Source organism: Artemia sp. Qi Xiang Cuo, chromosome 21, assembly GCF_049724085.1.
Source record: "Artemia sp. Qi Xiang Cuo chromosome 21, ASM4972408v1, whole genome shotgun sequence".
NCBI lineage: Eukaryota > Metazoa > Arthropoda > Branchiopoda > Anostraca > Artemiidae > Artemia > Artemia sp. Qi Xiang Cuo.
In genome coordinates, this window is record NC_142814.1 from 30,611,852 (window position 1) to 30,635,226 (window position 23,375).

General features: G+C 37.0%; 2 protein-coding genes across 2 annotated transcripts in view; both read left to right on the forward strand.

The window, feature by feature from the left end:
• LOC148939440 (urocanate hydratase-like) overlaps positions 1 to 23,375 on the forward strand; it is a 136,594-nt gene that overhangs the window by 109,914 nt on the left and 3,305 nt on the right. The window contains exon 14 of the mRNA XM_089107248.1: positions 16,427 to 16,537. Coding sequence (XP_088963374.1) covers positions 16,427 to 16,537 — 111 coding nt within the window. The remainder of the gene's footprint in view (positions 1 to 16,426; positions 16,538 to 23,375) is intronic.
• LOC148939442 (double-stranded RNA-specific editase 1-like) lies at positions 5,462 to 6,602 on the forward strand. The gene has a single exon (XM_089106723.1). It carries the CDS (start codon positions 5,498 to 5,500, stop codon positions 6,542 to 6,544), a length of 1,047 nt encoding a protein of 348 aa, XP_088962849.1. The 5' UTR covers positions 5,462 to 5,497; the 3' UTR covers positions 6,545 to 6,602.

Consider the following 23,375-nt stretch of genomic DNA (forward strand, 5'->3'; position numbering starts at 1 on the left):
TTCGGTAACAGTCAAATAAAAATTTACTTGGCTTATAGTCATAGTAGGTGGTGTCTTCACAACGATGACGTAGAAACCAAATTGTCTTTTTACCCCAGCAGCTGAATCTTAGTCCTGATTCCTCCTCCCAAAATAATTTAAATCCACGACGATACCAATCTCGTAGAAATAAACTAAAATCACGTTTAGGATTCTTTCCAATCATAGCGGGGTAAGTATTCTCCCACTGATCACATTTATCATAGTGACAATTGGAGCACAGGTGTCCTCTAGGATGAGAGTCACACCTCCTCAAGACATGAATTACATCCTTTAATTTGTACTGCATAGCCTCTATGTAATTTACAAGGATTACATAATTTACACTTTTCACTATAGTCATCAATAATTGTACAATTCTCACATTGATTCGAACTGCCAAGAGTGTACATGCACTATGGACATATATAGAACCTTTTTCGGTTTCCGATGTCAAGTCACTCACAGCTAAAACGTAACTGATCCTCTTCTTTCGATAAATTCCATGAGAGGGACATGTGGGAGAGAGGAGTAGCTATGTGACGTTAGCTTTTTTAAATGATGGGGGGAGCCATCTACATTGAATCCATTGGCAGTGTTTTCAAAAGCATATCCGCAATATGATTCTGCGTTGTTCCAATTAATACATCAATAAATTGACTATAAGCATTTGAGTCACATTTTAAATGTTTCATACAATAGTCTAATGGAGGAGAATCACTCCTCATTACATGGTCAATTGTTCCCTGACATGAGAATATCCTGCATTTAAAAGATAACTCGAGAAAATCCTCATCCAAAATCAAAATGTTCTTCTATGAACACTAGATTTGATGTATGTCTCTCTTTCTCAAATTTATTCATTTTTCAATCCTGTCACTCTGACTGTTGATTCTAGACTAACCCTGATTCGTTAGCCCTAGTCAGAAATGAAACAGAACATTTTTAATTTTGAAACAACTTTATTGACTAATTACAACAACAACATCAATTATACAGAGCATGTACAAGTAACGATACAGTTTATTTCCTTCGATATGTTTTGGTAATTAGCTTAAAGCAACATGTATTGAAGTTATATGTACTATATCAACTTTTGGATTGAAACATAAATGATCCTCCATTTTAAATTTTCTGAAGGACATCACATATCCTGCATATAATTAAGTCTATTCCAGACACAACCGTGTTCCTTTCGTGATTTCCACCGCAATGTTTGGTGCTCTTGTATTATTATCATCAACTCCACTATCAACTTCTAATAGGGTAAACATTCCACTCGTCATCATCAACACACAAAAATATATCCAAATGAGTGACGTCAAACTGTTCTTCTTCTCACTCCTTGAATTCTATTCACAGACTAATAAAAACTCTAGCAAAAATCCTTTCTTTATATTCCCTCCGCCGCTACTATGTAACAAGCCCTCTGATTGGCTGAGAAGGGGGGGTGTAACCGACTCGCTGATTGGCTGAGAAGGAAACACGTGATCTAACTGTTTCCGGGAAACTCATAATATTGCCTAGAGCAATAACAACAAATGCTGTTTCTGGACACCATGACATTCGCGATCGATTACGCAATCAAGTTCTCGGAAATTCACTTCCCCCTCGAGTCCTAGATCAATAACATTGTTTCCCGTTAGAATTCAATGCGCATGTGCAACCTTCGTTCCGGAGTTATTACACATAGAAACATCAAATAAATCGACCTAGGAAAAAGAGGTCATTGACCGATTACGCAATCATTCTCCCTAGGGAGGCTATGCCCATATATGGGGTGCAAAAAAGTTATAGGTGGCAGCAGGGGTGCCTCGTGGGGCTCAATAAGGCCCTTCTACTTATACTTCCCAATAACCAATACTATACAATACAATGGGCAAACTTCATAAATTGCAGCCCTTCCCCCGGGGACTGTGGAGGGTTATGTCATCCTTGAAAAATACCTACTAAGCCTTTCGACTATGTTGAAACATATGGCTATCTGAAAATTTTGATCAGGTGACTTTGGAGGAAAATGAGCGTAGGAGGGGGGATAGCTGCCCTTCAATATTTTTGGTCACTTAAAAAGGGCACTAGAACTTTTGATGTCCGATCAAATGAGCCCTCTCCCGAGCTTCCAAGATAGATAGTTCGATACGATTACCACTGTGAAAAAAAAAAAAACAACAAATAAACAGGTATCCGCGATCTTTCTTCTGGCAAAAAATGCAAAATTCCACATTTTTCTACATAGGAGCTTGAAAACTCTGCAGTACGGTTCTCTGGTATGCTGAATCTGATGGTGTGATTTTCATTAAGAACACTTGATGTTTTTGGGATGTTTCTCCCCTTTTTCAAAATATTGGCAAATTTTGATACCAATAGATAGATCAAAAGAATTAGATTCTTATGTTTATTTCAAATATATAAGTTTCATCAAGTTTAGTCTTACCCATCAAAAGTTACGCGCCTGAGAAAATTTGCCTTATTTTCGAAAAAAGGGGGGAACAACCCCTAAAAGTTATGAAACTTTAACGAAACTTTAAAAAACACACCATCAGATTCAGCATATCAGAGAACCCTATTGTAGAAGTTTCGAGCTCCTATCTGCAAAAATGTGGAATTTTGCATTTTTTTGCCAGAAGAAAGATCACGGATGCGTGTTTATTTTTTTTTTTGTTGTTGTTTTTTTTATTTTCCCAGGGGTGATCGTATCGATCCAGTAGTCCTAGAATATCGTGAGAGAGCTTATTCGAACGGAAATTAGAAGTTCTAGTGCCCTTTTAATTGACCAAAAAAATTGGAGGGCAACTTGGCCCCCTCCCACACTCATTTTTTTTCCCGAAGTAAGCCACTCAAAATTTTGAGATGGTCGTTTTGTTCAGCATTGTCGAAAATTTAATTAATATATCTTGGAGGATGACTTAATCCCCCACACTTCCCAGGGGAAGGGCTGTAAGTTATAAACTTTGCCCATTGTTTACATATAGGCTAGTTTTGGTTATTAGGAAGTATACAGGCGTTTTCAGGAGGAATTTTTTTCGGGGGGTCAGAGTAGGGGTTGCGGGGGAGAATCTTTCCATGGAGGATGTTTCCTTGGGGGAAGGGACATTTCTCCAGATTTCCCAGCATTATTTAACGAACGATCAGAAATTAAATAAAAAACAAGTTTTTTTTTCAACTGAAAGTAAGGAGCAACGTTAAAACTTAAAACGAACAAAAATAATTACGTATGTGTGGGGTTTCTCTCCCTGGTCAATAAATCAAACTTTGATCTAAATTTTTTTAGTACTTTAAAAAGAGTTTTATATTCTGTTTAACTGGCCGGTGTGGTTCAGGGGTTTGTGATTCGAACAAAATTTGAACTTTAGCGTAAAGACCGAGGTATTGAATAGGGGGCGAACTCCCTAATACACGTAATAAAAACATACGAATACAGAAACTCGCTACGTAAGTAAATTCGTAAGTTACGTCAGAACAAAATTTCGAGAAAGCTATTTAGCCAAAAAAAAGGACAATTAATATACGAATTTCGTTTTAATTATTCATGTACGGTGGGCCAAAATCAAAGCGGCATTAATTCAAAAACGTTCAGAAATTAAATAGAAAAACAAGTTTTGTTTAACTGAAAGTAAGGAGCGACATTAAACCTTAAAACGAACAGAAATTATTCCATATATGAAAGGGGCTGTCCCCTCCTCAACGCTTCGCTCTTTACGCTAAAGTCTGACTCTGTCTCACAACTTTATTTTTTAAAACAATAAAAGAACTTTAGCTTAAAGAGGGAGGCGTTGAGGAGGGGACAGCCCCTTTCATATACGGAATAATTTCTGTTCGTTTTAAGTTTTAATGCCGCTCCTTACTTTCAGTAAAAAAAACTTGTTTTTTTATATTTAATTCTATATAGAACTATCTTACCCGTTACGCGTTGCTGCAATTTCAAAAGAAAGGAAATTCAAGGAAACCCTCGCCCCGGAAAATTCCTCCGTTTGGACTTTCCCCCTTCTTTGAAAATTTCTTTGCCCTGCGGCAAATTATTCCTCCCGCGGAAATCCCCTCCTCCCGAAAATGTTCACTACGTGTAAAATAACGATCGTGTTTTGAAACGTAAAATATTTCAAAAATTAGATTAGGATTGTTAACCTACTCACGTGAAACTAAGAAAACGTAAATTAACTTACCAGTCTAGCGTTGTTGGATAATTAATACCCAGAAAATATAAATAATTTGGATGGAAACAAATCTCAAGTATCTATGTTCAGGTTTCTCTAATTCCAGTCATTGCAATAAGTATTAAGAGTGTTGGGGGGGGGGAAATTTTATACCTTAAACCTTTGCAAGAATGTAATCAACAGCTTTTTAAAGTTTCTTGGTGGTCGGATGAAGGGTGTAGTAATACATACAGGACACAGACACACACACTTGGACATACATTTAATATTATTTGTATAAATAGATAGATATATGTTTTGGGTGTTTTGGGATAAAATGTGCCATTGCCAGGTAGAATTTTCTCAGGAAACAGAGATTTTGCCGAAGGGTTTTGAATTAATATTGTAAGCCGGTTGGCCATCTCAGATTTCTCCTTGTTTTCCTTGATTCAGATGGTGCCACATCTTTTCTTTCATTATTTAAGAAAGAGCACAACAGCTCAAAATTTATGATCAAATGAGTTATTTCCTAAGATTTTGCAATCACTCCTGGAAAAAACCATCCACTAATTTCCTCCACAGAAAATCAGTCTTCCTACCCTCTCTATCCCTCCATACTTTACATATACCCTTCACTATCCTTTACTAACACCGCGCTGTTGCGTTGGCTGTAGTTGGGATTAATTTTATAACCCCATTAGAATTTTGTCTGTAACCATGCGTTGCATTTGTCTAGTAAATAATAGAGTATATCCAGTGAGTCGATGACTTAAAAATATTTAGTAGTTGTAATAAGCCAAAGCATCTATCAGTTTGTCAGAGATAAGAGACTTGTCCCATTTAGATGACAAACCTTATCAACTAAATTCCCTATTTGGACAACTAACGTTTTTGTTCAAGCCAAAGTAGACGCAACACAGTACTTTTTTTTACTTTAAGATCATAGACATGTAGATACAATCATAATCTATTTGTGAAGTTTCTTGTAATTATTGAGGCCTAAATAATTCATTTGTTTAGCAAGGTAAACTATGCTTTCGATGCCAATGCCTCATGGAGTTTAGCGCTAACTATGATCGTATTTAAGTAGCAACGCTTGCGACCATGCCTCACGGGTAAAAAATTATGTGGTCTGTTTTACGTATTAGCTGGACCCTAAAAGCTCACATAAGACTTGCTTCTAGAGAAAATGCTCTGGGTGGTGTCAGGTTGTATTCGAACCACCTAAAGACTGAACTAAAGTCTTTTCTCTCTGCGCCATTTGTATTGTAGCATCTGGAAGGGAAACGGAATCCTAAACATCCACCGTTGCTTAACTTTGGACTGGCCCTTGTAAAGAGATATTAATGTCTTACAATTACCAATCACGTCCTAGATATCCTCCAATACAAAGATCATTACTTGCACCAAGACGATCATTCATTGCCCAGATATCATCAAGATTTGAAACTATGGATACTTCTCCTACTCTTCCTCAGACCTATGGTGGGTATGTAAATGAGCCTTCAATTGTTAGAGAGACAGAGTGTGCTACTATGGATATACCATTTCCAAATTTGGATAAAACTAAATTTAAAATATTCAAAAGAAAGAGCAAAGAAGAAGAAAAGGTGTCAACAGCTAAGAGGAAGAAAATAAGGAATGCAGAGATGATGCACGAGGGCTCCCCCGGGAATGCAACTATGGCTCTTAACGATATTGTTATGGCTGCTATAGGAAAGCCTGCCACATTCAAAGTGTATGTGTCATATATTCAAGGGAAGCCCTGGTGTGCTGAAGCTACTTATGGTGATGTTTTTTATAAAGGGTATGGCACAAGCAACGCATTGGCAAAACAAGACGCTTGTGAGCGTCATCTTGAAGCTATTATCAAAACCAACATGGAGAAGCTGAAGGCTCCCAAAAAAAGTGGCGAAGAGGATGGTTCTAGCCCACCGGAGGAGAGCGAAATCCCTTGTCCCATTTTCGGATTTGTTATGAAAAAGTACTTGGACTCTCTCACTGGAGTTCAGTCAACTCCGCAGATGATTAATCCGGCCCAGTTTTTCGTTCCGGTAGCTGGAGGCTATCCGTTTCAAGATTTTGCTACGCAACCAACTCCTACTGAAGGTTCAGATATTAAACCGCCTCATAAGCAGGTGCCTGCTAAAAAACTGCCCGAGAATGCAGCTCAATATCATCCAGCTATGCTTCTTCTTAGCAACATGCGACCAGACGTCAAGCTCAATCTGGTGACTGATAATCAAGCTCCTGGGGAAACGCGATTCAAAGTTGGTACTGAAATAGATGGCCGCAAGTTTGAAGGATTTGGTCCTAATTTGAAGATTGCGAAAAGGGAAGCAGCCAGGGTTGCTGTGAAGGGTCTTTTTGGAGTTGAGTGCCAGGAACAGTAACTTGAAGAAGGAATACAAATACCTTTCTCACTTTTTTAAATTAAGTTTTCTTTCACATCCTCTTAATATCTGAAATAGAAAAGTGAACAACTGATTATTTTTTTTTTTTGAAATATCTCTTCATCAAATATAATTCTGAAATGCTCTTATTGGGGAAGAAGTAATAAGTTTCTGGTGGGTGTTATCGCTTAGTGTAATAACGTATGTATTGGTGTTGTATAAAAGTACCAAAATTGTCCTGACTGGGTGCACCCCAGAACTCAATTATCATTCAAGTGCCAATAACATCAAAATAAACATTCTTTTTTTTCTCTGGACCCATATCATGTTTCCACAAACATGAAAACCTCGGTTTTGTACGAGCTTTGTTTTGGTTGTTTGAAAACTATGAAACTTTTTGGGCAATGCCAAATTTCTATCAGTGTTGCCACGTTCGATCGTTCGATCTAACAACACTTTTCGTGCACAAAAATTTAAACCTTAAGAATCTGTTGATTCCCAGAGATAACTTTAACCTTTAGTCGTTTCGTGTCATTATTTAAGCTAATTTTTCACATATATTTTCTGGGTTTTTTTATTTGGCATTCGCTGGCTCTGAAAACCGCACATGGAGTTGTTTTTTCTTGAAATTTAAATACTGTTTTTCCTAATTTTAAAATATAATTATGGTACTTTTTCTAATCAACCAGTTAAAGAAATCTTTTTTTTATTTTTAATGCCCTTGTTTATTAAATAATTTATTACCTTCAGCCTAAAATAGCTAATAGCAACAAATTCAGCCCCTAAAATGCTATATAATGCCTAAGTGCTTATAAAAGGCGAATACATTGTGTTCCGTTCTTCACTGTTAGTAATTGAAATGGATCCAGATTTTTGTTATCTGTTCTTTGGGGGCAAAAATAATAATAAGTATATGCTTGGCATAAATGATAATTAGGGTCTAGGACATCGCATATATAACAAAGTTATATAGAGCGTATTTATAATTTCGATAGCCCTATAATTCCTCATTATAAAAACTCAGTTTCTTTTCAATATAATTTTTCAATATTTGATTATATTGAAATCAATTGCCCTAAAAAAAAAAAAAAAAAAAAAAAGACTGAAATTAAACATATTAATTAATTCCTTAAAGGCTATTAATTCCTACGACATTTGTGGACACGAGTAGCAAAATGTGTCCCTTCCCACACGAATGTTGCAACGAGCAGTGACACCCAGAATCATTACTGTAACTCTTGATAGGGTTTGACTGAATTCCGCCTGGAGGCCTAGCAATTAGGCTGATAACAAGATGCTTTGACAATCCTATCCTACCTCAAAATAGCGTTTGGATCGCATTTCGAACATCTAAGGGCACAATTTTAAGCCTAAGTCTTATTCTCTGTCAAATTGGGAAGGGATCTGATACCCTCTTCTGGAAGCTATGCTGATGAAAAGAATGTAGGGTCTCTCTTTGCTCCCCTTACCTAGTCCAAATCAACACAACAATCCGCAAAGGAATTGCTATGACATCAACTGTTATTTCTGACAAAGTTTGGTTTAGGTCCAAGATCACTGTTTAGCAGATATCTTGATAGTCTTTAACTAGATTCACTTCTCTCCCACGGTAGTCAGATTGGTCCTTGACCCCCCAGAAACCTAGAAAGGACACGACTTGCGACCTACCATCAACTTTTGCCTAAATCAAGCAACCTTCTCTGATAGATTGCCTGATTACTAGAATTTTGGGACCCCTCTCCATACAGAGGTCGATTCAAGTTCGGATCTTAGAAAGGCGCAACGAGGAAACTCTCTCACTCACTATAAAAAATTATCACTGAAATAGGGTGACCTATGCTATTCATTCTAGAACACTTTTTGATTACAAGAAAGCCCCATTTGTGGATGCTTTAGTAAAAAAGGATGTGGCCTCTATATATTTTTTCCCTGGCAGCTTAGTCGAGAAGGCGAGAAGGTTTGATTGTAGAATTTAAAATTGTGTAATTGTAGAATGTAATTGCGTAAGTTGTCAATTATATCAATATTTTATCAGTAATTAATTTAAAAAAAAAATTTCCGAAAAGAGAAGTTTTTCAAAGAAAAGTAAAGGCCATTTCAAACTTAAAATCAGCAGATAACGCAAATGAATAAATAAATCTTAAAATGAGTGAAACTTAAATTGAATATGCAGATCAAGCTTGAAATGAACAAAAATCACTACAAACAAGAGTTTGGGTATCGCCTCCTCCCATTGTAAAAGTCTAAAATCTACTGCGTCATGGCGCTTTACTGAAAATGAAATGTATTACAAATATTTTCTTTTGTACTTAATATTGAAAATAAACATTAAAATTACAGTAAAATTTTAAACTGATGAGCTTTCAGCAATTAATATCATTATACATCAAATATTCAGTTTAATTTATTAGTTATCTCTAAAACTGTTCAAGGCCCCCAATTGTCCCCTTCCTTAACTGTAAAAGCCTAAGGCCAGCTGCGTCATTGCCGCATCACTGAAAATTAATTATATTACAAATATTTTCTTTTATAGTTCTTACAGCATTGAAAATGAAAATAAAATTACAGTGAAATAAAATCTTGAGCTGATGGATCTTTAAACAATTAATATCATCGTATGTAAAATATTTAGTTTAATTATGTTTAAGCTTTCCAAGACTGTTCAATACACGCCTAATTTTCAGTAAAGCACCACGACTCATTAGGTTTTAGACTTTTACTCCGAGCGAAGGAGGCGATACCCAAATTCTTGCTTGTAGTGATTTTTGTTCGTTTGAAGTTTGATTTGCATATTCAATTTAAGTTTCACTCGTTTTAAGATTTATTTATTCATTTACATTAGTATCTATTGTATATTTGTTTGCATTGATTCTCTATTTAATTTCTGTTTGTTTTGGGTTTCATTTATACTTTAATAGCAAAATATTTTCTTTCATTTTAAGCTTGATTTGCATATTCAATTCAAGCATTACTCGCTTTAATATTTATTTATTCGCTCATATTATTACTTGTGGTATGTTTTATTGCTATGATTGTTTATTTAATTTCTGTTCGTTTTAGGTTTCATTTATTCTTTAATATTAATTTCTGGTCGTTTTGAGTTTGAATTCTAATAGGTATCTGCTGATTTTGAGTTTTAAATATCCTTTAGTTTTCTTTGAAAAACTTTTTTTTCGGATTTTTTTTTTAATTAATTTTTGTTAGTTTTTGATTGCAAAAAGTATCAAGTTTTTAAAAATACCTTGTTTCAAAATTATTGCCCTTCAATCTCTTCGGACCCTTTAAAAGTGAACTAGAACTTTCGATTTTCGATCAAATGAGCTCTCTCTGAAGTTATACGAGCATCCCTTCTATAAGAGCCATGTATGCACAAAGGGCATAACTTATAACACCAATTCCCGGGCTCTGGGGGGTTTTGTCGACCCCGAAGTTTTAATATCTGATGTTTGAAACTATTTTTAACAAAATGGCTGCCTAAAAATTTGTATCGGATGGGTTTGGGGAAGAGAATGGCGTGGAGGGGGAGTGGCTAATTGCCGTCCGATATTTTTTTTCTCTGAAAAGGCGAAGTGGAATTTTTAATTTTAAATCAAATTATCCCTCTCTGAAGTTTATGCAAGCACTCATTTTATAAGAACCATATATGATCCCAGTACATAGGTTACACCACCTGCCCCCGGGCCCTGAGGGTTTTTGTCAACACCGGAGTTTTTGTTATCTGACCTTTAGACTATTTTTAAAAAAGTAGTATATCAAAATTTATATCGGATGAGTTTGCGGGAAAAAACGATGGGCTTGGGCGGATCGGCGTGGGGGTAGGGCTAGTCACCCTCCAATCTCTTTGACTCTTAAAAATTGAACTAGAACTTTCAGTTTTCATTCAAATGAGTGCTCTATGAAGTTTATACGAGTAACCCTTCCATAAAAACCATTTATGCCACCAGGGCATAACTTGCAGCGCCTGCCCCGGGCTCTGGGGGGTCGTGTCGACACCAGGGTTTTGTTATCTGACCTTTGAACTATTTTAACAAAATGGCTATATCAAAGTTTTTATCGGATGCATTTGAGGAAAAAGAGGCATGGGGGGATAGTTGCCCTTTGATCTCTTTTGACTCTTAAAAATTGAACTAGAACTTTCAATTCCAATCAAATGAGCCCTCTTTGAAGTTTATATGAGCATCCCTTCCATAACAGCTATATATACCCGTCGGGCACAACTTACGACGCCTACCCCGGGCCCTGAAGGATTGTTTCTACCCCGGAGCTTTTTGTTTTATGATCTATGAACCATTTTGAAAATATGGCTCTCTCTGAGTTCTTATCGGATGTGCTTGAGGAAAATAGGTCGTGGAGGGGAGGGGACTAGTTGCCCTCAAATCTCTTTTGACTCTTAAAAAGTGAACGAGAACTTTCAATTTCCAATCAAATGAGCCCTCTCCGAAGTTTATACGTGCATCCCTTCCATAAGAACCGTATATGCCCCCAGAACATTACATACAATGCCTGCCCCCGGGCCATGGGGGGTTGTGTCGACACAGGATTTTTTTATGTGACCTTTGAACTATTTTTAAGGAAATGACTATTTCAAAGTTTTTATCATGGGGGGCTGGGGGCGCAGCCTCCCATGTGAAATTTTATGTGACATTTAAAATGGGGGGGGGGGCTTTACCCTCAGATATCTTTTGACACTTTAAAAGTGAACTAGAACTTTCGATTTCTAATCAAATGAGCCCTATCTGAAGTTTATACGAACATCCCTTTCATAAATACCATATAAGCCCCCAGGACAACACTTAAAACGCCTGCCCCCAGTGTCCTGGGGGGTTGTGTTGACACCGGAGTATTTGTTATCTAATTTTTAAACAATTTAAAAACGGCTATCTCAAAGTTTGTAGGGGATGGGTTTGGGGGAAAAGGGTAGGGGGTGCTAACTACCCTTCAATATCTTGACTCTTCAAAAGTGAACTAGAACTTCCAATTTCCAGTCAAATGAGCCCTCTATGAAGTTTATACGAGTATACCTTTCATAAGAACCATACATGCCTTCAGGGCATAACGTAGAACGTCTTTCTCCGGGCCCTAGGGGGTTATATTGACACCGGAGATTTTCTTATCCGACCTTTGAACTATTTTTAACAAAATGTATATCTCAAAATTTTCATCAGATGGGTTTGGAAAAAGAATGCATGAGGGGGAGGGGGCTAGTTGCCCTCCGATCTTCTTTGACTATTAAAAAGTGAACTCGAACTTTCAATTTCCAATCAAATGACCCGTCTCTGAAGTTATACGAGCAATCCTTTCAATAGAACCATATATGTCCCAGGGCTTAACTTACAACGCCTGCCCCCGGGCCCTGGGGGGTTATGTCGACACCTGAGTTTTTTGTCTGACTTTTGAACAATTTTTAATAAATTGGCTCTCTCAAAACTTTTATTGGATACATTTGGGGGAAAAGGGTCGTGGAGGGGGGTGGGCTAGGTCCCCTCCGATCTCTTTTGACTCTTAAAAAGTGAACTAGAACTTTCAATATCAAATCAAATGAGCCCTTCTTGAAGTTTATACGAGCTTCCCTCCAATAAGAACCATATATGCCCCCAGAGCATAAATTACAACGCCTGCTCCCGGCCCCGGGGGGGGGGGGGGTGTCGACACCAAAGTTTTTGTTATATGATCTTTGAACTATTTTTAAAAAAATGGCTACCTCAAAATTTTTATCGAAACCATTTGGGAATAAAAGGGCTTGGGGAGCTGGTTACCCTCCGATATCTTTTGACTCTTAAAAAGTAAACTATAACTTTCAATTTCCAGTCAAATGAGCCCTCTCTAAATTTTTTACGAGCATTCCTTCCATAAGAACCATAAATGCCTCCAGGACATAATTTACAACGCCTGCCCCCAGGCCCTTGGGGGTTGTGTCGACATCGGAGTTTTTGTTCTGTGATCATTGAACTATCTTTAACTAAATGGCTATCTTAAAATTTTTATCGGATACATTTGGGAAAAAAGGGCATGGGGGGGGGCTAGTTACCCTCTGATCACTTTTGAATCTTAAAAAAGGCACTAGAACTCTCGATTTTCAATATAATGAGTCCCCTTTGAAGTTTAGAACAAGAACTTTCAATCTCCAACCAAATGAGCCCTCTCTGAATTTTTTACGAGCATTCCTTTCATAAGAACCATATACGCCTCCTGGGCAACACTTATAAAGCCTACCCCCCGCGCCCTGGGGAGGGGTTATGTCAACACCGGAGCTTTTATTATTTAATTTTTGAACAACTTAAAAAAAAGAGTTGTCTCAAAATTTAGTGGGTGGGTTTGGGGAAAAAAGAGTGGGGGGGGGGTTGCCCTTCAATCTCTTGACTCTTAAAAAGTGAACCAGAACTTTGAGTTTCAAATCACATGAGCCCTCTATGATGTTTATACGGGCATTTCTTTCATAACAACCATACATGCCTTCAGGGCATAACTTGAACGCCTTCCCCCGGGCCCATGGGGTTTGTATTGAAATCAGAGGTTTCCTTATCTGACCTTTGAACTATTTTCAACAAAATGTCTATTTTAAAATTTTCAACAGACGGGTTTGGAAAAAGAAGGCGTGGAGGGGGAGGGCAGTTGCCCTCGGATCTCTTTTGACTCTTAAAAATTGAACTCGAACTTTCAATTTCCAATCAAATAAGCCCTCTCTGAAGTTTATATGAGCATCCCTTTCATAAGAGCCATATATGCCCCAGGGCATAAGTTACAACGCCTGCCGCCGGACCCTGGGGGGGGGGGGTCGTACTGACACCTGAGTGTTTGACATCTGACTTTTGAACAATTTTTAACAAAATGCCTATCCAAAATTTTTATTGGATGTATTTTGGGAAAAAGGGGCGTGGGGGAGCTAGTTGTCCACCAGCCTCTTTTGACTCTCAAAAACAGAACTAGAACTTTCAATTCCCAATCAAATGAGCCCTTTCTGAAGTTTTTACGAGCATCCCTGCCATACGAACCATATATATCCCCAGGGCACTACTTACAACGTCTGCCCTCTGGCCCTGGGGGGCTGTGTCGATCCCGGAGCTTTCGTTATATGGTCTTTGAACTATTTTAAAAAATGGCTATCTCAAAGTTCTTATCGGATGGGTTTGAGGAAAAAATGGTATTGAAAGGGGGGCTAGGTGCCCTCCGATCTCTTTTGACTCTTAAAAAGTGAACTAGAACTTTCAATTTCCAATAAAATGAGCCCTCTTTGAAGTTTATACGAGTATTTCTTCCATAAGAACCATTTATGCCCCCAGGGCATAACTTACAACGCCTATCCCTGGTCCCTGGGGGTTTGTGTCGATACCAGAGTTTTTGTTATATGATCTTTGAACTATTTTCAACTGTAAATGGCCATTTCAGAATTTTTATCAGATGCATTTTGGGAAAAAAGTGCGTGGGGGATGGCTACCCTCCGATACCTTTTGACTCTTAAAATTGAACTAGAACTTTGAATTTCCAAATAAATGAGCCCTCTCTGAAGTTTATACGAGCATTCCTTCCATAAGAACCAGATATGCCCCCAGGGCGTAACTTACAACGCCTGCCCCCGGGCCCTTGGGGGTTGTGTCGACACCGAAGATCTTGTTATATTATCATTGAACAATTTTTAACAAAATTGTTGTCCTTAAATCTTTATCGGTTGTTGGGAAAAAAGGGCGTGGGGAGGGGGCTAGATGCCTTCCGATCACTTTTGACTCTTAATAACAGCACTAGAACTCTCGATTACCAATCGAACGAGCCCCCACTGAAGTTTATATGACGACCCTTTCCATATGAAGTGCCCTTGGGAAAAAAATAATAATAAACAAATAAATAATAAAACATTGGAGCCGTGCGGCCTTTACTGTAGGCAGCGCTATAGCGTTGCCTCTGATGAGCTGTTTATATTTTTTATGAAAAAACCTCACCATAAATTTTACTTTACTTTTTCTGACAAATCTCCTGATGAGATGAGTAGAGAGGTCCTAATCCACTACAGAGGACAAATTGTTTGTGGTAATCCAAAGTGGCCCCACTAGGATGCTTGTTCTTACTCTTGATTACGACTTATTGAGATCTACTGACGTATTCTCGTAGATTTCTTTTTGACAGATAATTTTGCGACCCCTTCCTTTCCCCCCTCTGACACGGGTTAGATTGGGTTTTGAACCTCAAAGATATAACCAAGACATTAACTCTTGATTTTCACCAAGTTTAATTTATATCTGATAGCTTTTCCTGATTCATTATCAAGAATTTAGGAGCACTACTTCCTTCCCCTCGTAAAAAGTTGCATTGTATCTGAACAAAAAAAAAAACAAACAAACAACTAGGATAATTACTCTTACTTGCCACAAAGTTCAGTTGAGACTAGACCACCTTTTTGGTGGATCCTCTGTCGGATAAGGAACAGAATCCCAAAAAGTATTACAAGGATAATTACTCTTACTGTCCACCAAGTTTGGTTTAGAACTGACAGTTCTTTCTGTTACGTAAATGTCTTGATGACAAGATTTTTGGCATCTCCTTCCCCTCATAGAGGCTGGGTTATTTCTGGATACTTTTATGATACTTAATCTTACGTCCAAGAAGTATGACCTACATCAGGTGAACTGTTTTGGTAGACGTCTTGGTGACAAGAATGTAGGGACTCCTCCCTTATTCCATCTCCCCAATGGTCAGACCGATTTGGAACCCCTAAAGGTAAAAGTATGCAAAACATTAGTCTTAGCTTGTCTGTTCAGTGTTTTCAAAACGAGAATTTAGGGATTCCACTTCCCTTCCTCGTCGCAGAGGTTGGATTGTATCTAATCAATTTGTTGATTGATTCACTTCCCACTAATGTCTATTAAGACCCGAGAATCATTTCTGATAGACAATTTGGTGACGATAATTTAGTCCCTCTCCCTCAGAAGTAGGATTAGGCGTGGGACCCCAAAAACTAATACAAAGACAATTATTATCACCGTCCACCAAGTTTGGTAGACAATTAACAGCTTTTTCTGTTATATATCTTTATCACAAGGCTCGAGGAAGCCCTTTCTTTCATTAGATTGAATTAATAATTCTTAATTCTTCACCAATTTTAGTCGAGATCCATAAATCCCTTCTTGTCGATATCCTTAGTACAGGTTAAATTTTACCCTTACCTTAACTATCTTTGCTCTAACCTTACTTCCCACTATGGTCTATTAAGACATACAATTCTTTTTTGCTGATATTTTTATGACGTTGATTTAGCGTCCCGTCCCATTGTTCTTGCCCCCTCACAAAAGTCGGATAAGGCATGAAGTTCCAGGAGCTGCTACAAGAACAATTATCCTCATTGCCTTACCTTAGATCCGCCTGTGACTCCAGAGGTACCAAGGGCATGTACACGAACTACAGATGCCTATACAACTTGTGGTTAAGCCTCGACAATATAATTCTATTCAAAAAACTATAATACAAAAGAAGAACTTTACAAACGATAGACGTTGTGGCAGACTGACATGCCAGTCCAAAAGGTTCGGTACTACCAGGACTGGAAGATTTAAAAAACAACAATTAAAGCCCCAACTATAATAAAAAATAAATATAAAGAAGAATGTCAGATACAAATAACGATTAGTGAGTTAAACACCCCATCTTATCCCTCCTCCATCAAAATAAACCCAAGAGCTGGAATATTGGCAAATACACCTTTATTAGTTCCTTTCCAATAACCATAGGGATTTTCACCTTTTGAAACTTTTGGTAAATTGGTTCAAGCGCGAACTAGTGCACTATCAGTTAAATAAATTGAAACGTATGGTTTTTGTTTTTTTTTTCTAAACGCTATTTTTGTTTTCCTATGTATAGACATAAGTCTTGAGTACTCTATTTTGTTTTTGTCAGGGGTGAAGTGATGAATGGTGGTTTTGGCCTTGTCCTTGATGGTACAGAAGAAGCAGAGATGAAAGCGGACTCAATGCTGAACTGGGATGTTGCCAACGGAGTCGCCAGAAGGTATGCGTACAATAGCCTATATGTTGAAATTTGAAGGAAAATTTTCCCATGTGAATTTTTCCTGATGTTATTGTTCTGTTTTGCGTGATTTCTGTTGCTTCTTATTTACTGGGCTTGTTTTTATATTATAAATCGTTTATTTCCAATAGCAATAACTTAATTTATAAAACAGTCGGGATTTATACAAACAGTCTTAAAAGACCGCATCCTCAATCCTTTTGAAGCACCGGACCGAGTTATTTTCCCCTACCTTTCCTCCTCTGTCTCTTTGGGATTATCTTGAACAGTGGTTGGCAGGTTATGGCTGCCGACCGCCACTGCTTGTGGCACTTGCGTCGTCAAAGTGCGGCTCTTTGGAAACTCTTCGTCATTCTGATTATGCATATTCCAAAATCAAAATGAGCCGCAGAAAAAGAACTACTACTACTACTATCGACTCACTGCAGCACCAAGCCGTCTGAGGCCAACACAGTTACGGACGGTCCCCCTTCATCCAAACTTATGTAAAGCCTCCTTCTTTACAACCTCGTAAGAAGTTCCAATTTCCTTTAAATCCTTCTTTAGGACCTCCTCCCACCCGATGGGGACAACCTGATTTTCCTTTGGTCGTAGACGGTTGGCCGAAAAGGACAATCCTTGGCAATCTGCCATCTTTAATCCTCAGAACGGAAGACAGGTTTTGTAAATAAAAAAATATATCTCTTTTGTAAATAAAAAAATATCGGTTTTGTAAATAAAAAAAAAAATATCTGGTGAGAAAAATTACCATTCTAAACTGATTTAGAAATGCTAACTATTGTTTTGGTTAATCTTAATAGTAAAAATTTATTGCAAAAATAAACTTATTGGGTTTTATAAAAAGAGATTTAAACCTGTGAAAATGATGGTACGATGGAATCACAGCAGTCGAAAACTCCAAATAAAATAATTGCATACCCTGACTATAAATCTCTTTTTTGTATGGGTAGCACTGACGTGTCTCCTTTTTTTCTGCCAAAGCTAGCAGGCTACCGCAACACCGTAGGGGATATGTGGCTCATTTTAAAGCTTCATCTTAAATTGATCATATACTGGTATAACTAGTGCCACATGGTAGGCTGAAAATTATAGAAAGAGTATCAATATAACATCCATGGTTGAAACGTTTTAACTAAAGGATTACAATTTCTCCTCTTGTATTTTACCCCTCAGTAAGTTTCATTAATTTTCAGCTGACTAGCACAAGCAGCAGGCTGCAGCAACATCGTACAGAGAGGGTTAACGGCTCATTTCAAAGCCGTTGACCATATCTACGTTCTTTTTGTAAATTTGCCTTGATAACGTCATTTTAAAGTGCCACATGGCACCAAAACTGGATATTTTACTACCATTCCCGGATTTGAATCGCTGGGAAACATGGAAGGGTACCAATATAATCAAAATGATCGAAAACCCTAAACTGGATGCTTAAGACTTGCAAGAGAAAACTAAAAAACGGGTTGGGAAATGTCTAATAAAAAGAAAATTCTTTCAAATTTGATTTTGGAGTTATAATTGTTATCTACATTTATATTAATACTCAAAGTTAGTTAAAAATAATTTGTCAAAATTCTGAAAAACAACTTGATTCTCTTATATAGCTTTTTTAAATTCTTTTCATTTCTCCAGCCATAAGCTTGACGCCAAAACAACGTGGAAATCTGTTTAAGGGCTTATATGAAAACTAACACTTACGCCAAATTCCTAGTTTCAATTTGTCTTGACGACGCCATCGAAAGGTGGTATATGGCACAAAAAAATGGTATTTTTTTGTCATTTCCGTAGTGGATAAACTTGGGAGCATAAACATTGTAACATTCGAATCTCCGTGGCCAAAAACCTTCAATCACATATTTAGATCTCCCTCCTGAATACTCCTCCTCTCAGTCTCCTTACTAAGTGAAAATTAAATAACGAGAGAAAAAAAACCTAAACAGTCAAACAATCTTACTACTTGAAACAAACTTTGTTCAGGAATAATGTAAATAATACTTAGGTTTATCCTTACAGTAAAAGTAAATTACGAAGAGGTATTTTCATGAATTTAAAAAAAAAGAGCTTGGAACCCTGATGTGTCAAATTTTTTTTTCTCAAGCGCTATCGAGGCACTGGGAGATCGTAGGAACGTCGAAATGTGTAACCAAGTGAAGTTTTTCCAATTAGGATTTTACTTCCACCACCCTGTCAAGGCGTAAATGAATGGATCACTGATTCTGACTCACCTTACAGGCCCATCATTTAGGGTTAGAGCACTTGCCATCTGGAAATTGGAGATTTTTTCTTGTTGTTTTAACCTTGTATTCTTCATAATAAAATGTCTTCGTTGTTCACCTCTCCTAAAATGTTGAAATACAAGAAGCAGACACAACGAAAGCATACTTTCTTAGGAGAAGTTTTAAATGTTTGCAGCATTACGGCAGAAAAATTAAAATGATAATAACGCAAAATCTGTAAATTATATTAACTATAGATTTAAATTTCCTTTAGTGTTGATCAGTTCTCGACATAGGATACAGGATTGTTTCCTATGTTTGCAATAATTGAATTACTATCTGTCACTTCTTAAAGATACCATCGACAGTATATCCCTTGTACTCATATGTTTGCATTTTATTTTTATAGGAAAGCTTACGGGATGTACGAAGTAAGATCTATACTTATTTTTCTATCATAAGCAGTGCATAGCGCTGCCTTAGTAAAGAGCTAAGTATGCTCGATGTAGGATTTTTTTTACCAAGGCACTTCGTATGGAAGGAGTTATCGTAGAAACTTTGGCTGAGAATTAAAAATTCTAGTGCCTTTTTTAAGAAGTCAGTTTCAAAATTAAAATTGATTGGAGAGCAAGCAGTTTCCTGCGCTTCCTTATTCTGCCAATGACATAAAATAAAAAGTGGGTGATAGCCATTTTATTCAGCATAGTTGAAAGTTCTAGTAAATATGCCTCTTGTGATGACACCCTTCCCCTCATAGCTCTTGGGGCGAGAGCTGGTAGTTATGCAATGGGGCCATAGTTTACATATAGGATTTGTTATTAAATTAATTTAAAAAAAAAATTTTCCTAAAAATAAGTTTTTCAAATAAAATTAAAGGTCATTTTAAACTTATGCTCAGAAGATACAAACACATGTTAAAATTCAAACTCAACACGACCAGAAATTAATATTAAAGAATAAATGAAACCCTAAACGAACAGAAATTAAATAAATAATCATAGCAAAAAAACATAAAACAAGTAATAATATAAATGAATAAATAGATCTTAAAGCGAGTGATGCTTAGATTGAATATGAAATTCAAGCTTAAAACGAAAAAAAAATTTTGCTATTGAAGTATAAATGAAACTTAAAACGAACAGAAATTAAATAAACAATTAATGCAAATAAACATTCAATGGATATCAATGTAAATGAATAAATAAATCTTAAAACGAGTGAAACTTAAATTGAATATGCGAATCAAGCTTGAAACGAACAAAAATCACTACAAACAAGAGTTTGGGTATTGCCTCCTTCTCTCACTGTAAAAGTCTAAAACCTACTGCGTCAATGGCACTTTACTTATACATAATACATATTATGCCCCCAGGGCATAACTTACAACGCCTGCCCCCAGGCCTTGGGGGGGGGATGTCGACACCGAGGTTTTTGTCGTATGATCTTTGTACTATTTTTAACAAAATAGCTATCTAAAAAACTTTATCGGATGCATTTGGAAAAAAGGGCTTGGGGGTGGGGCTGGTTACCCTCCGATATCTTTTGACGCTTAAAAAGTGAACTAGAACTTTTAATTTCCAATCAAATGAGCACTGTCTGAGGTTTGTGCGAGCATTTCTTCCATAAGAACCATATATGCCCTCAGGGCATAACTTATAACCCTTGCCCTGAAGACTGTGGGGGGAGTGCCCTGCTCAAAGATATAATTTCCATAACTTTCAACTACGTTGAACAAAACGGCTGTCTTAAAATTTTGATTGGATGTTTTTGGGAAACTGGTGGGCGTGGAAGGGGTGTTAGTTGCCTTCCAATCATTTTCGACTATTAAAAAGGACACTAGCCATTTAAATTTCCAATCGAATGAGCCCTTTTTGAAGTTTTTGCGACAACGCTTTGTATAAAAGCCTTATATGCCCTACTTACAACCCTTGATCATAACTTACAACTCTTGCCCAGAGGGCTGTGGGGGGGGATCGTCACCCTTAAATACCTCGTTTCCAGAAATTTTAACTACGTTGAATAAAATGGCCATCTCAGAATTTTGATTGGATTTGTGTGGGGAAGAGGTGGGCGTGAGAGGGGGGTTAGTTGCCCTCCAATCACTTACGACTATCAAAAATGGCGCTAGCCCTTTGAATTTCCAATTGAATGAGTCCTTTTTGAAGTTTCTACGACAAAGCTTTCTATACAAAGCTTATATGCCCCCAGGGCATAACTTACAACCCTTGCCCTGAGGGCTGTGGGGGGAGTGCCCTCCTCAAAAACATAATTTCTATCTGGAAATCAACTACTTCGAACAAAATGGCTATCTCAAAATTTTGGATGTATTTGGGGAAATGGTGGGCGTGGAAGGGGTGTTAATTGCCTTCCAATCACTCTTGACCCTGAAAAAGGGCACTAGAACTCTTGATTTCCAATTGAACGAGTTTCTCTTGAAGTTTATAAGATGACCCCTTCCATATGAAGTGCCTCTGGGGAAAAAAAATAAATAATCAAAACATTGGAGCCGTATGGCCTTTACTATAGGCAACGCTATAGCGTTGCCTCTGATAACGAAAAAGACTACACTGCCTCTCAATAATACAAACAACAAAAGACGAAACAATTTTGTTTAACGTAGTTGAAAATTCTGGAAATTAGGTACCAGGACTGAAGAAAAAACACGAAACAAGGCAATTCATTCAGATAAAGAAAAAAAAGTCAAGACCATGTTTTTAATGCAATTCTTGCTTTTTTGGTAGCTAATATATAACTAGCTATTAACTATTGGTTTTGCAATGTAATTTGTTAAATCATTTTTAGCTCAATTTCCATAGAACGCATTGAGCGAATTTTCTCCCAAATCTCTACTCAAAAAAGAATTATTTCTTAACTTCAGTATAGATTCTATTGCCCCTCGTACAACTTGTTTAATGCCTAAATCCTGTATTTCCACTAGCTCCTTTTTAGAATCTGTTAAGTTTTCCGTTGGGAATCCGTAAATTTCTTTTCAGATTCAGTAGAATTTGCTATAAGCCACTAGGTGCCACAAAATTTTTATAGTCCAAGTACATGACCGCAAAAACCCAGCAGCTTTTTCAGCCCTAAATGTTCACTGGTACAAGATTTGAAAATCCCCCAGGTTTGAAACTTTATTTTCTTTTGTTGACTAGTATAGTTCTCAGTAACCTTTCTGTTTTTGTAAGAGTTTTGTCCAAAACCCTATAAGAAAAAGTACCAATGCCCAATACCACAGACGAAAAAAGTCGCAGATCAGATTGTATCAGAATTTGGGGTGACGACCCGTTGACGTCGTACTGAAAATTAGAATTTGTAGCAAAACTCTCTGGTGATTTGGGGTAAATGTTATTAGGAAAGGGTGAATATGACATTTTCAGTAGGATTTCACTTTTTGCCTAGGAATTCCTTAGATTCCGTAACTGCGTTCTTTTGTCCATAGACAAACATGAAATTCTTTGGATCTCCGGAAAAATCTGGTGAAGTGAAAACACTGCCCAGATGACGATTTGGATATTAAACAAGTTGTTACCAATGAACCTGTATCAAAAAGATATTTTACGCTAGCTGCCATAAAAGAAAAAATCGCATTAAAACATGCTCTTGATTTGTTTTTATCTGAATGAATTGCCTTGTTTAGTGTTTTTTTTTAGCCCTGATTGTCGTAATGATTTAAGGACTGTTTCACTGTTTAGGACGAATTTAGTTTAAATAGTCATGTATTTTATTATAAGTCTTATTTAGCCTATATTTATCTGTGTTTTTCTGATGATGACTCTTAAATATAGAGCCTAAATATTTATTTAGAAAAAAATGATTTTTCTAAGCTCATATTCAAAAAAGTTTCTTCTTCTACTGCTACTACTACTACTGCTACTATTGCTTTTGCTACTGCTACTAAAGCTAAGAATATTAAGGTGAAAATGTCAAAAACCCCACCATCTACAACATTTTCATAATTGCATAATTTTCAACAAGCTTGAAAATTAGAAATTTTCCTGAAAAATTATGGAAATAATGTTGATAATTAAGCAAGCAATGGCTCACTTAATGGTCAGTGTATTTTTGGAATGATCATAAAAATTATTGAATACTTAGAATTAGATTATCAAACAGTTCGTGTTGGTGGTAACGTAAGTAAGGAGCGACCCGACTCAATAGTAACCAAAAACTCTAAGAAACGGAATTGTGATACCAATAGATACATCAATAGAATTGGATTTCTATGCTGATTTTAAATATATAGGTTTCATCAAGTTTAGTCTTACTCTTCAAAAGTTACGAGTCTGAGAAAATTAGCCTTATTTTCGAAAAAAGGGGGAAAACCCCGTAAAAGTCATAGAATTTTAATGAAAACCACACCATCAGATTTAGCTTATTAGATAACCCTGCTGTGGAGGTTTCAAGCTCCTATCTGCAAAAATGTGGATTTTGTATTTCTTGCTAAAAAAAAAGATCACGGATGCGTGTTTATTTGTTTTTGCTCTTTTTTTCAGGGGTGATCGTATCGACTCAGTGGTCCTAGAATGTCGAGATAGGGCTCATTCTAACGGAAATTAAAAGTTTTAGTGCCCTTTTTAAGTGACCAAAAATATCGGAGGGCAACTAGG